At 41.6% G+C, this 14,351-nt stretch overlaps 2 protein-coding genes across 6 annotated transcripts in view; one reads left to right on the forward strand and one right to left on the reverse strand.

The window, feature by feature from the left end:
* Nucleotides 1-8: 8 nt before the first annotated feature.
* Nucleotides 9-6,780, forward strand: LOC111251539 (F-box only protein 42-like). 2 transcript variants are annotated; one of them, XM_022808203.2, is made up of 12 exons: nt 11-484; nt 1,144-1,420; nt 1,518-1,647; nt 1,801-1,906; nt 2,217-2,370; nt 2,801-2,882; nt 3,294-3,405; nt 3,827-3,957; nt 4,091-4,140; nt 4,448-4,533; nt 4,739-5,136; nt 5,370-6,780. In XM_022808203.2, the coding sequence occupies exons 2-12, from the start codon at nt 1,292-1,294 to the stop codon at nt 5,492-5,494; spliced, it is 1,503 nt and encodes a 500-aa protein (XP_022663938.1). In that variant the 5' UTR covers nt 11-484; nt 1,144-1,291; the 3' UTR covers nt 5,495-6,780. The 2 variants fall into 2 exon arrangements, with proteins under 2 accessions (XP_086846972.1, XP_022663938.1); XM_086990846.1 differs by lacking the exons at nt 1,144-1,420; nt 1,518-1,647 and having other exon boundaries at nt 9-484.
* The window catches only part of LOC111251540 (uncharacterized), a 34,038-nt gene continuing 26,264 nt past the window's right edge, over nt 6,578-14,351 (reverse strand). The window contains exons 1-3 of one of the 4 annotated variants that reach the window (XM_022808204.2): nt 10,710-11,513; nt 8,649-10,238; nt 6,578-8,150 (exon numbers count right to left, since the gene is read on the reverse strand). In XM_022808204.2, the coding sequence (XP_022663939.1) occupies nt 7,944-8,150; nt 8,649-8,933 (492 nt within the window). In that variant the 5' untranslated portion in view covers nt 8,934-10,238; nt 10,710-11,513 and the 3' untranslated portion in view covers nt 6,578-7,943. Of the gene's footprint in view, nt 8,151-8,648; nt 10,383-10,709; nt 11,514-14,351 lie in introns of those variants that run through there. The other 3 variants (XM_086990851.1, XM_086990850.1, XM_086990852.1) reach the window with 3 other exon arrangements.

A 14,351-nucleotide genomic window follows, 5' to 3' on the forward strand; every position in this document is an offset into this window, starting at 1 on the left:
ATGAATGAATAAAGTTCCAAGCGTTCAAATTCAATTTGTCTTAATGACAGTTTCTTTGCAAAATCTTACTCGACAACTGGTTCAAATAAAAATGGCACGATTATAGTTGTTTCTTCACCAACAGTGGCAGACAATTTTCTCATAAGACACAATTCGGTGGTAGCTAGTCTCAGATGAGGTCGTATGATGATCGGGTACACTCGAAAATACATATGCACAGTGTGACACCGCCAAAACAGCCTTAATATAACTGCAGTGACATTTCAACTAAATCAACTTAAATCTCTGTGGAAACGCATCTGTTCGGAAACATGCAACAACGATTTTGCCGCCACTAAGACATTTTCTGAATGATGATGACGCCATTTTGGTTTTTGGCAGGACTGCGCTTGTTTATATTTGAGCTCCCAGCTGTGTACCGTTCTATTTTATCCACACCTGAGAAGTTTTTGAGTAAGATGGCATTGGTATAACATACGATCACGTAGGTATTCGGTGAAGAAGTTCGCCGCCTCAACTTTTTTTTTTTTCTATCTTTTTACGTTTCGAAGAACGAAGAAGAAGTGAAAGGATAGGCTTCTTTTATCTAGTAGGCAAAAATAGCTAGCTAGAATAAGAAGTGCATTAATAAAGCCTGTAATCGCTGCATAGAGTTTAAACGAAAAATTTCGATATTTTCGTGTGAGATTTTCAAACCATGTGTGTTTCTTTACTGATACGTTTAGAGGTCATCGAATTGTACTGTGAAAGGTTTCTGCTTGTGTAATTTGTCCCGGTAGAGATTAATAAACACAGAAATATCTGGATGATTCTAAAAACTGTATATGCCATATACGTTAGAGCATTCGAATTTCTAGTCGTTAAATAACCGTATGTGAATCTGCGTAACTAAGTACGGTTAAAACGATTTCTTTGGGATTTATAACTGTATATTGTGTCTCTGTGACGTATAGCGTTATATTCTCCTTGCAAGACTTTATTTAAACCAATAGAGTTTCTACTAACACATTGGATCCTGCATCTTACGAGCTGTGATTTGTTCACTTTTTACTACGGTGAATTGTCAAGATATAAAGTTCCCTTTATCTATTTAAGACTACTACATCATTTGTGTTTTTACTACTGAATCTGACTGGTTGCCAGGTCTAAATCACGTTGCAGCTTGGCTATTGTTGTAGCGGTAAGACCATTTTGTTGATTTAGTAGCCGTGCCCAGCAGATATTGTGGGTCATAGGGCCGAAGGCCATATAGTACGCTGGAGCTGGCTGGAAACGCGGGGCTCCTTGAAATATGGAGGAGAAGCCGCCGAGGAAAGTGGCAGCAGGAATTGGCGCTTCGATCAATGATTTGCCCGAGGTTGTGCTCGAGTACATACTATTGCAGCTTTCACCCTACTCTGATTTACACGCATGTTCGCAGGTACGTGATAATTCGACTGGGTGTATATAGTCTACCGAGTGTTGCCTTTAGACTGACAAAGGAACTTACGTGATAACGGGAAAATATTTTACCTCAGGTAAACAGACTATGGAACTTGTTGGCAAAGAGGGCAATGGTGAAGATTCGCCGAAACCTCGAACAGGCGGTACAGAATCAGCAGCTTCAGTGGTTCACCAGGCCTATCGAAGAAGGGGAGATTGGCGCCTGTAGGTATTTCTAGTACAGTTCGCCTTAGATACAAGTGACCTATAGAAAATCTTCATATTTTGTTATTGTTCTGAGCGCTGAATATTACTGCTTTTATTGGCGAGTTGAGAAGTTCACCGCACTATAGCACGTCGTCTTTTTGTCCGTTTCAGCCTATATACAAAAGCGTCACTCACACTCCTGTGTTGTCCTAGGGCGACGCATGTACGTGTTCGGGGGCTGCACGTCGAACACCTCCACTACCTACAACGATCTATGGTTAGCACCTGTTCAATATCGTTCGTTCGTTCGTCAGCAAATGACAGCTTGTAAAATGTGCATGACTTTTAACTGAAGTATTGGTTTAAGAACCTCAGGTAGCAAGTCCTTGATCCTTCAATTGCGATTTTTGATATCACTAAGTATTTGTCAGAATGTATTACGCTATACTATACCGGCAGCATAGAAAATGATGAAGAGTTGCTTTCTCTCTAACACACGCTTTTGTCCAACGCCGTTCAGTCCATAATATAAGTGTTTACATCTCGGATTATTTCTAACGATTTAGATAATGTCACGATGCTAACAGGTCATACGATCTTGCGCGTCGTGTATGGGTAAAACCACTGTCGTACGGGACGTATCCTCCACCGAAGGCATGCGCTTCATTGATTACGCACCAGAATAAACTCATTTTGTTTGGAGGTTGGGCACACACCTCCCCGTATTATCCACTTTACAACGTGAGTATATGCGCTACCTCATATAAACGCCTCGCATTGAATCAGTCTCTTCACACACGAACACAATTATCTAATACGTCATTAGGAATGTTGCAACAAATCTAAAGAAATCGACCCTGCTTCCTAAAAGATCCATGCTAAGGGCATCGTGGATCGGAAGCCTTTCCGAAAGATTAAATACGACTAAAAACGTTTACGCAATGCAATATTAGAACTTCATTTAACTTGTTATTTAGTAGCGGAAAAATCGATCGAGGCGATGCCGGGCACCTTAGTATAAAAACGACTGGTAACAATATGCGATAACTGAGGTATCGGGCAATGTTTAGCCTCATTTGTGTAGGATTTTTTTAAAAAGCAGTAGGCGAATTATATCACATATGTGAAAATAAGAAAAGTTATCGAACATTGCATGGTGAAAAATTTTCAGTCTTGGCGTATCTTTGACCACATCCATACCTATGATCCCGCTATGAATTGCTGGACAGAAGTTAATCGTATGGCCACTTCAGGTAAGTGTGAAGTACTGCAGATAGTAGTAGGTTATCGAAGTTATTGAATCTATCAATTTAGCTGTATTTGACTTGTTCGATTAGTGTTAGTGACGTGGCCAATTTGAAATCTCACTGTTATATGATCATGCAGGTGATAGATTTGGCCCCAACAGACATGTTATACTTGTTATTGTTCGAGTTATTATCGGGACATACCCCTGACAGATTCGTAATGGACCATGAGCTACCAAATCGAATGTGGGTATTAACGTCAATACATTTATCCAAAACATTTGCTCGAAACCCATTTTCGGTATAATGACACTGCTGTGACACGAACACCTTTAGCATCCAGACTATTAGCAGAAAACCAATGTAACTTGTAATAAGTGCAATGGAAAGCCGCCTCTGTTGATCATATTGTTTTAGGTTGTTGCCCAGCGACAGCAGGTCACACCGCGTCCCTCTTTCGGGAGGACAAAATGCTGCTTTTTGGGGGACTCCAGGCTCTTGACGACGGCCGTGGACCGCCGTACAACATGTACGTAAACGTCTGCATGACAGTTTATAGCAATTTCGCTCACATTATCAGGCCGTAAATGTCTTCTGTTTCATTATTTATTCGTTTAGTGATACTAGTTTATGTTCGTGATAGAAGTTTATGTTGGGAAAGCATCAGCTCTATTTTATTATATGTATTATTTTGATTGTTTTATTTCTGTCTACACTCCCCTCCTCGAGCACCATCACGAGAAAGAACAGTTTCAATAAACTACGACTGAACTATACCATGTGATTAGAGTATCTTGCTTTATTGACCCATGTTAATATTATTTATTTAATGCTAGACTGCCCAGACTGTTAAAATTTAAGCAATGCTTCGTAGTCTTGCGTAAAGAGGTCAAGACAAAATAAAGCGCATATTTTGTGCAGCCTATGACTTTTGTCTTTATCTGGTACAGGTCGAATGACGTCTGGCTCCTGAACCTAAAAAGTTGGATGTGGTCAAAGCAAAAAATTCAAGGCGCAAAACCAAAGCCTCGATATGGGCACTCACAAATCGCTCTTGATGAGGATCACATTCTAATTATCGGTGAGTGTTACAATATGTCTACTTGGACAACGATAGAGATCTTACCACAGTCCGTAGTATATAGAGCAAGCTAAAGTTAGCGACTTTAGTTGTTAGCCATAAGCGTAAAGTGGCTATTTAATTTTGATTGCAGGTGGTTGTAGCGGTCCCGATGAGATGTTGTATGATTTGTGGCTGTTGGAAGTAAGTAAACATGTATCATTTCTACCATCACTATTTCTATACCTTTTCCCTTTATGGTCGTCGTTATCCAAGTGTCGGTTAAAAGAATTATTTCTTTTTCCTCTTCTGAACTGTTATGGAGTTACTCAAAAAGGACAAGGCCGAACGAAAGTGAGAGAATATAAGCGCATAAAGCCTAGTGCAAAGACCTACTCATTTAAGAGACACTGGTAAAACCGCTTCACCTTGAATGTCACTCCGCCAGCCAGTGGGACTCTGAGCGAAGATCTAACTTCAGAATGGTTTTCATATATGCTGAATTTATAAGGCGTGTTCAAGGAATCGAACATCAGATAATCTCGAATGGAAATGGTACCCGATCGAGGTAGCGAACCAAAAAGATGGGGCACCAAGGTTAGTAACTAAAAATCTTTGCCTATCGCACATATAGTTGAAGACCTTCTAGTTTGTTATTAGAGACGCAGACCAAAATGACTGCGGCGTTTTTTTTTCTCTTTTTATTAGAACAGTAGGGCGTACATTTGTTAGAGGTTATCTCAGTAGCACGTGTCGGCTAAGTTATACTGAACAACGTGCTTTGTTTTTTCGGCGTCTACAGGCTAAGTTTTCACCCAGCTTGCCGTGTAGGCGACTGGGTCGTTATGCTTGGTCGTAGTCGATATGGCGCAAAAAGTGTTCCACAGGCTTCGGTTCGAGTATCACATGCATCGCCTCTACGAGCTCGTCCAGCTAATGGCGATTTTATGCCTGGGCCGTCTCGACTCGACAGAGGTCCGCCAGGTGGAGCCGTCGCTGCTCAAGGAGGGGCAGCAGCTGGCGCAGTGGCTTCCCCCACACACGCCGCTGGCTGGAAATCAACAATGAGTGTCTATGCTCTTGATATCTCTGAGTCGGTAGTGAAGAAACGAGCCTGCTGGGTGGAGCGGGCTGAAGCAGCAGGACGTGTCCATCAGCCGCCCGAGCATCTTGTTCTATATACACTCGTCAAAGGACAGGGTAAGAAAAAAATTCTGTGCGTTGACAACCACATGAGAGAGGAAACGGACGGATCTATTATTAAAATTACGATAGTTAGAACGGCGGTAGAATGAAAAGGATTTTCGCTGGCACAGAAGTCATAAGCTAGTTGCGTATACCACCTAGCTAGGATCTGTTTTGTGATTGATAAAAGCTATCTGTTTTGATGTCCTTGCTAGTAACTGTCCCTCCTGTGTAATGTCCCTTTTCAGGTGAATTATTGATGTTTGGAGGTATTCGACGCGAGAGCTGTGCTGGCAATTCTGAGGTTCCGGCCAATTCCGACAACGCTTCCAATGATCTTTACTCGCTGTCCTTTACCCAAGAGGTCATATGATCTAACTAAATGGAAGTACAGAGCGCCAAAAATAGGACGACTACTCGTTGCTTTGCTGTCGCTACGTTTTTCGGCCTACAAGTTGATGCTGGATTTACGGGATTTTAAGACGAATTTGATCTCGAAGCTGATAATAGGTGATGTCGGTACCCTAACGAAATCCAGCGGCATTTCCTCTCTTCAAATTTGAGCGGGCGATAGAAAATTGAGTTAGCTACGTCCATTCAACTTGTGCGTCTGTGCAGATGGCTTTCCCCGCGGCTGTTTCTGTAATTTGTATATTTCTCCCACTTTGTCTCGATTCAGCATGTGTTCGCGCGTAGGTGCTTTCTAATGTCAGCTTTTCCGTAAGTAAGGTACGTAAGCGAAGCTACTATTGAGTAGAATGGCCCATTTGTACACAGGTATAACGGCGGTCATGCCAAAGCACAATGATTCGAGTTATGAACAAAAACGCACGCAAGTGGACAACGAAAGGCAGCAGTCGAAGCGTGCCGAACAAACTCCTCGAAGTCACGGCTGTCCGTGACTGAGTATGGTGTTGAAGAGTGACGCTGGATGCAGACGCGTCCTGTCGTATCAAGCACTAACCCGCAACTGGTTTCAAATGTAATTTTCAGTACTGATTAAGTTGAACCCTGGATGTGTAGGTGGAATTCCTCATGTATAAACTGTTCTATATGACGAAGATGTGGGAGCGAATCTGAGAAGCAGTATGTTCGGCAACCACATGGCAAAAATGACAATTGTAATGAAGCAAAGCAAAAGCTCGATCACATATTGTATAGTACTAGACAAACAAATCAGTGTGACAAATGCAAACAAAGGATCGTATGATAATTATTTGAAAGGCATTGCGAGCTTCCGGTCTATAGGGAAGTAACGCACTCTTAATAACTAGTTGTTTACTAGTAGTTATTTTCAATTAGCGTTATTATGCGACTGCGTTACGTTGTTTCGTATGAACTATGCACCATCTGAGTTTCATTTCGAGCAACACTTAGCAACCGAACGAATGCCGAACGAAGTTCTCCTTGATTCGTCTGAGTGACTTGGAAACGGTAGATCCCGCTTTATGATGAAGTTCATGCATGTTTGTATACTGTCTATTCTATTCTATGTAAAACACAATGTTATTTACCCGAGTGGAAATACATACAGTTACGTCTATTTATTCAACAACTTGATACATACACGTACGCACACACGAGCATACACAAAACATACCGAGACTGAAAAGGTTGTTAATAAAGCCGATACACTGTATATTTATGGTAAATGAAAAAGTCACTTTGCTAGTTCGATATCTGTTTATATTTAAAATCGTAGAACCGGTTTTTACTTTTGGTTATGTGAGTATGATGCTTTCGCCGACGACAGTTTCTTCAGTGCAGCCAGAAACACGTTCCGTTGGGGCTTCGTCCATGTTTAAGGTACGCTACGCAAAAAACAACGTGAAGCTTTTGCCCAGTGTGTAAGCTGCCGTCATCGTTGCCAGGTGAGAAATTCGGCGGACAAAATGTCAAAACAGAATAATCCTAATATGAACCATAAACGGGCCGGGATGTCCTACCTATTTCAGACGCCATGCCTTTCAATGCGAAAAGGCTATACGACGATTTCGGCCTAAATTAATCTAAAGTAAACGATTTCTGCTTTCTCAAAACTAAAAATTGCTTCGATTCGGCTGAAGCCTGAGGGTACAGGGCCCGGGTCGTCGCTGCAGACCTCGTTGTCGCAAGTAAAAAGCTTGCCATTTCTAAAAATATAACAGTTTATTCAATACTTAAAAAATCTAAAGGGTGATGTTAGCTTCGTTGCGTTTGCAAAAAATTATGTCTAATTAGCTGTTGTATGGCCTTTGCGCAATCGTCGCCGAAAATGAAACCGTCGCAGTTACAGAAGTATTAAATACTTGACCGCGTATCTGAGAAAAGTAAGTTCACTCATAAATGAAGAACGCAATACATCAAGTCTTAGCTGTTCACTAGAGAGTTAGGTTTTCAATCACTAGTTACTGAGCTACGAAAAAAATAATAGAAAATATTACATCTCTCGCACATAGCCTATTCTCCATGCTTAGAGTTATCGAACCGGAAAACATCTGGGGAAGGATGTTTTCCAGTACGATTAGTACCTAAATACGACTATACGCTTCATCCGGTGAGGGAAACAAATTGACCATGTCCTAATACTGCGACAATAGTTATGTTGCTTCTAAAAATAAATCGTTTATGTATATGTAGTTCTACAGGGCATAAGGTGCTTGTTTGCGAATAATTCGTATCAATGATATGATTTGTTGGATTAAAATGCGCATTATGTAAAATGTGCCAGCGTTAACCATCTGGACGTTCACAGCAGTCTGACGAAAGCGTTGGCTGTTGAAGGAGACCCACGTCATGTATATATCGTAGCTGGTCCTCGCTGGGTCGATGAGATTCGCTTCCTAATCATTTGCTATGATACCAGGAGGTATAACTTTGATGGAAAGAGGTTTGGTCATCTTTGTGGAATTGATTGGCGCTACCGGGGTAAAACTACCCGAGCCGTGTACGGACCTCTCATGAGCTTCAACCCGAACGGCAAGCAGTGACGAAAAAGCACATTGACTACAACGGTGGACGTTGTGCGCTCTCTGATGAACTCGTAACGCCTACGTATTTTATTCACAAATAACGTTTTCTGTTATAGTGTTTGCTAGTTTCGAAACAAGGTAGACGTACTCTAAACTTCGTAAAAGTCTTATCGAATAGTACTTTCGCAAGTGGATTCTGTCGCGCTAGATAAACTTAATTTGCATGAAGCAAGTAGTAAGTGCGACAACGATTTGCCTTGGCTATCAGGATCGATTTGTGAATAGCTGACGTATCCAATCAGTGGAGATCAGATATGAGACAGTAAGAATTTATAGAATCACAAATGTCGGCGACATATTTTACGTATCTGTAATGAAGTAGTCACATGTACTTCTCTCGATGTATCACCGTGTTGAAGCTTAGGATTATTACTAGTCAATTACTTCTGCTGAAATAGACTGTTGTTAGCACGTTTCCCTTTGTGTGCAAAAAAAATTGCACTATCTCCCGCATCCCGAATATCTTATACTGATTCTATATATTCTGATATATAAGATCAATATTTTATCGCATACCTTGAACGTGGGCGCTACCAGGTCGCAGTTTTGACATGCGTAATGATGAAGTTTAAGGTGCGCCTTGAGAGCTTCAGCATTGCTCGCAGCGAACGCGCAAACGCCACAGGCAAGCGGGTCGTGTTTGGCATGACTCCGTCGATGAGCCTGTAGGGCATCCAGACGTGCCGAGGTAAACGGGCACCTTTCACAGGAAAACGGTTTTTCACCTGAATGTGTTAACCTGTGCCGCTTAAGATGGTGAAGGCGATAGCTCGAGTACGAACAGCTATCACAACGGAACATCTGAGGACCGATCACGCCACCGCCAAGTTTGACAGCTATGAAATATAGATAACACACGTGGTCAACACTCAGCCGACAACTATGAAGAACCAGTTATATACATGATGTGGTACAGGAAGAGTACGAGCAACCGCACAAATAATATTTACCATCTCATTGAAATGCGCTATTTAAAATCGGCACCTTTAGCGGTTTCATCGGAAATTTCGTAGCAAGCAAGCAAGCAAGCATCTACAAGCAACGTACGGCCACCCCACGTGCTGAACAAATTTATAGGTAGAAAAAGGCAAATTGGCTTTCTCTGGCTACATGTGACATTCTCTCAGAATCGACTGTATGCGCGCATTCTCAGATACGCCATCAGGAGCGAGCGTAGAACTGAAGTGTTGATGCACATATCTGAAATATTCAAATCCGTAAGATAGTGGCAGTCTTATCACAAGCAGTTATTTATTCTCATGCGGTAATTTCGAGATTCAGCGAGAAGCAAGATACGCGACGGCCCTACCGACACTTCGACAGCTGCCGGATTTCTCGAAAAGAAAACAGTCTCACGTTCCGTGATTAAATGCATTGCTTCTGTTTGAATCAAATCGGCGGCGGCTGCTGCTGCTGCTGATGATCTTCACTTCAGATCTAATCACTCTCATACGCCATTCGCGTTCGAGGTCCTGTGCGCTTTGCTTTTTCCATTCTCTCTATTTCGGACTTTTTAGCTGTGCCGGTCTCCTCGTATTGCCATCGAACTGCCACTGTCGCATGTCCTTCGAGCAATATTCCTAGAAGCAACCTGGCCAACATCGACGGCTGCAACTTATGCTGCCTCATTCAGGACAACATCGCGCCTGCAGAGAGTCTTAGCTCTTGACTTTTTTTTCGGTTTCTACAAGGACCGGCGACCGTCTAACGGAGTGCCGAGTGAACGACTAACCAACTATCAGCTATTTCTGTTTAAAGTGGCAATAGTTGTTGTCGTCTTGAATAGAAACAGGCGATGCGTTAAAAGCAACGATTCAGTGGCCTGCTCCGAACTTCGTTCGATTCGAGGTTACTTAGAACGACGGCAATTGCCGCTCAGCCGTTGACTAAGCAGTGAAGTTGCTGTAACAAATAACAACCTATCATCATTGAGGCGCTGCGGCCACCATCAACGCATCCATGAGCGCAACAAAAAGAGAACAAAGGGAGAAAAAATAGAAATAGGGGTGTCTATGCGTGTGTGTGTCTGCGTGTGTACTATCTAGGTGCCGTCTAAACGCTGCCGAGCGAAGGTGTCGCCTGTTCTTGGATGGGGCCGTGAAGTTCCTAGAAAATTGAAGACGACACAAAAAGAAAACATCGGCAGAGTCATCGTTGAGAACCTAGAACACTCAGAGAGACTTTGTAATTGTCAGAACAAGCCAAAGCAGATAGCAAGAGGTTGGGGAACGTTGACTGCAGAGATGTTTTAACTGGTATGGGTGTATAAGTATATGAGTGTAATTAGTGAAACGCGATATAGTGTTTTTTATGATGATGATTTCCAATGCGCGCTATCAAAGCAACGATGTCCGACGCTCATTAACGTAGGGGGCCGTGGCTAGCTAAAAAGTATAGTTCATAATGGTTAGAAGTTGTTTAGGACTAAACGATATTATAGGAACGATAACTATAGATAGAATAAGTACTGTATTTGCTTTGTTTGTTTTTTTTTGTTTGTTTGTTAAGAAAAAATGTTAACGAACAAAAATTGTTTCTATTAAGATATATAGCAAAATTATTTCATTGAGCACTCACCAGCGAATGGCCCCTGAAAACATTACAATTACGACAACACGAAGACACTTTTTAAAGGGGAAAGTCGATCGAAACGATATGATTAAATTATTACTACTCTTTATACGCGCCTACGGTAAAAACGTAATCGAGAGATTCGAGCAGTAAGGGACCACTTTAATTAGTTTTACTTATTTACTTAAAAAAATTACATCATGTATGGCTGTCAGTAACTACAAAGGTCTTGTTCTAATACAGAAAATATTTTCGAAAGTAATGCACAGAGACAGTTAGTCTGAGGATGTCGTCTGCACTTCGAAAAGACGCACTTCCTTGATACGTTCAGAAAAATCTGGCCGAACCATATCTGCTAAAGCCGTCTATAGAACTTGCGCTTGTGCTAGTATGTTGCAACTTACAAAAGTGAGTCCTTAGCTCGTGCAACGTTTCTATGATGTTAAAGACAAGGTTAATTGCTTAGATCGTATACTAATGTACGCTAACAAATAAATAAGTAAGCACTTTACCACATATACTTTTGTCCATCTAGAAGGCCGGTCATCGAACGATTGTTTAACCGAAGTTCGCAATGAAAACTTGCAGTAATGCCAAATTATGGGTTGAGATTCTTTGAGATTTTTGTAAATCGTTCTCGTCGCAATAGATATTAGGCCGAAATCCTGTTTTCGACTGCCTCTTGTCTCTTAATTAACTTCGACATTTTTGTTACCTGTACATCTCGTCGTACAAAAAATATATCCAACTAACGCGGCTAACTATTTCAGTATCTGCTTTCGTACACGGCTAGACACACATACAAACGGGCTTGCGCACACGTTCCGTTGATGAGCCAATCTCGCCTTCACTTTCTTCTAGCTGTACATGTTTGGCTAATAAAGTGAATTACACAATAAATTCAACAGGTGATAGAGTCACCAAAGAAGTAAGTGGCTAACGAACTGTTAACATTCTTCACGAGGTTCAGTAAAACCGTGCATGAACACAAGTGCGGAAGGTCACAAATCTTGTGGAACCCCCTACATCGAAGTAAACCTTGAAGTTATTGGATTGGCAGCGACATGTGAGCTACAATGGCGTCAAAAGGCAACGGGTAGGACGGTGCCGTCCTGGCCACGGGTTGTAATGAATATGCTTTTCTTTTTTTACCACAGCTTAAGGCAGCCATGTTCAGGCAACTACGGCTTTAAGTATTAGAGTTGGAGAGGGTCCAACAGACTCCTCGAGCGAGAGAAGGAAGTTCAGCCTCGTTTATCCTCTCTCGTAACCCCCGTTATACCTCAATATCGCTTTCGGTGCTGTTTCGAATCGTTGCTTCGTATGGCACAACTGAATTTCAAAGTTGGATCGCGGTAACGTCGTGCCAAACATATCAATACTAAACTGTGATAAAATTACAAAACCTTTTTCTAAATAATTTATACGTTTCCAGCGTGCAATAATAGGTAGCACTGTCTTGATGGAACCGTCGATTGTCCAAGTCAAGTTAATTTAGTTTCGGCTACAGAAATACGCACATTGTGTCTCCATAGCATAGACCATTACCAGAAAGGTAAAAAAATAATCGGTTGACACCTTCTATATGGAGCTTCCGTCGCGCAGTTAGTCTAGCTCCATAAGCGGATTGTAAGTGCATGTTGTGAAGGGTCTGCTGGCCTACGCGCAGCGGTTTTGCTCATTTCAAGATCCAGTCAGGTAGGGCTGTAGAATTGAATTTCTGGGTTAAGTAGATCGTATAAAACAGAACGCCAGGACCTTCGTACAACACGCACATACACGTCACGACACAATGCTGTAGATTCGAGTGTTTCAACCGGCAAGAAACCGACGTGTTTGGGTTATTTTTCTTGACACGTTCTCAGCCGTTGAATTAACGACTTCTTCTTCTTATAAGTACTTTAGGCTAGGGGGCAACATGTGCAGACCCAGTCGCCTTGCACCTTTACGCAAGACTGTGCAACAAAAACCTAGCAGATGCGCCATGCGACCGCGAGGTGCACGATACCGTCGTAAGCACTTGACTCTAAAACGGTCGTATTTGTAGAAAAGTTGATGACCTGAAATCAAATTTATCTCCACGACAAAACGGTAGTCTCCGACGGTTCTTGCAAAACACTAGTGTTTAACATCCAGAACTTTATTGCAATGCAAACATTTTAATGGAGTTGAGGCATTAGAAATAGGTAGCCCCGCAGATATCCATGACGTTGTCAAAAAGACTGCCGTATATTTATTACCGGTAAATTATATAATTATTATTATATTTTTACTATATATATTAATATTATTATATGTTGCGATTATAAATTGGGGCAAAAAACTAATGATTAACCATGTTTAATTTCATAATCATTTAATAATTATATTATACTATGAAAAATAAACTGGGAGCTTAATTGTCTATTATGATAACATTATAAGAGTAGATAAACACTTGCGGTCTCCCTATCATCAGTGTTTAACAACGAATGAAACACACCTAAATCAATACCTTTCTCAAATATTCCTAAACTAGTCTCCTAAGTCTCAACGTTTGCTACCACTCAATTTTCATCAAATAAAGTATAGGGTTGATGCTTCTATTTATTGAAATATACTATTTCTAATAGTAAATATAATATAATAAATAATAAAAATAAATAAGAGTTCACGGCCTGTGTGTTGTAGTCCTTTTAGTTTGGCGCCAGTGTCGCTAAGCTTCTAGAATTTTTCATCGACAGACTTATTGATGTCATTTTTCCACTACGAAGCCCACCGGAGCCCACCGGAGCCAACGATTTGCAACGGTTGTGGACGAATAAAAGTGGCTTTGGAAAGCGAAAGGACTATTTGGCGCGCTCCTACGCAAATAACTCGCTGCCACTTGTGAAGCGTATCGTTTTGGCAAAACCTCAAAGTTTCGCACAGGTCATCACCAACGTATATGACCTATGTAGGTAAAAGAAGTTTATCATATAACAAAATAGTAATATTGAAAAAAAAAACTGAGAGCAAAGCGCAATAGGATATTAGCAATTATTTTATAAAAACCACGCCTTGAGCATCTTTCATTTACGCCGCTGAATATAGCTGGTAACTGAATTGGCTTGGCCAACTCTAACGTGTTGACATTGTGAGTAGGGCTCTGTTAGCGGATAGCGGTCGGCTGTGTTTAAAGCAGCCGACGTACTCTTGCTGTACGAAAATTGATGCACGTGACGTGCAGCCAATTCCATTGGCTATTACCGTGCATGTGTCACTTTTCAAGAAGACCTTCTCGCAACACACGTCACCTTAATGGTAACGTATTCTGTTGTTTCCGACGCTCGACTTCGATCAAATGTCGTTGAGCACGCGAACGTTTTTGCATTTTTCTGTTACGACTCATAATGATGACGTAGAGGACTGCTAAAGTGTGTATGATGCGCTTTACATTCCCTTTCTTTACAGTGGCGTATGCAGAGCTTTGGAATACTCCTTTGGCTTGACGGCCCGGCCCAACTGCATGCGCCAATTTGCATAGCCTACGCCAGCATCTACCGGCGTTCAGCGTTGTAGCAATAGACCTCGAGTGGTGACAAGCATCATTGCCGTGCATCAGGGAAGCCGGACACGAACGAGTTTACGGGCCTAATCTATGGACATTATTCAAACGAGAAATGCACA

Source organism: Varroa destructor, unplaced genomic scaffold (assembly GCF_002443255.2).
Source record: "Varroa destructor unplaced genomic scaffold, Vdes_3.0 BEIS01000005.1, whole genome shotgun sequence".
NCBI lineage: Eukaryota > Metazoa > Arthropoda > Arachnida > Mesostigmata > Varroidae > Varroa > Varroa destructor.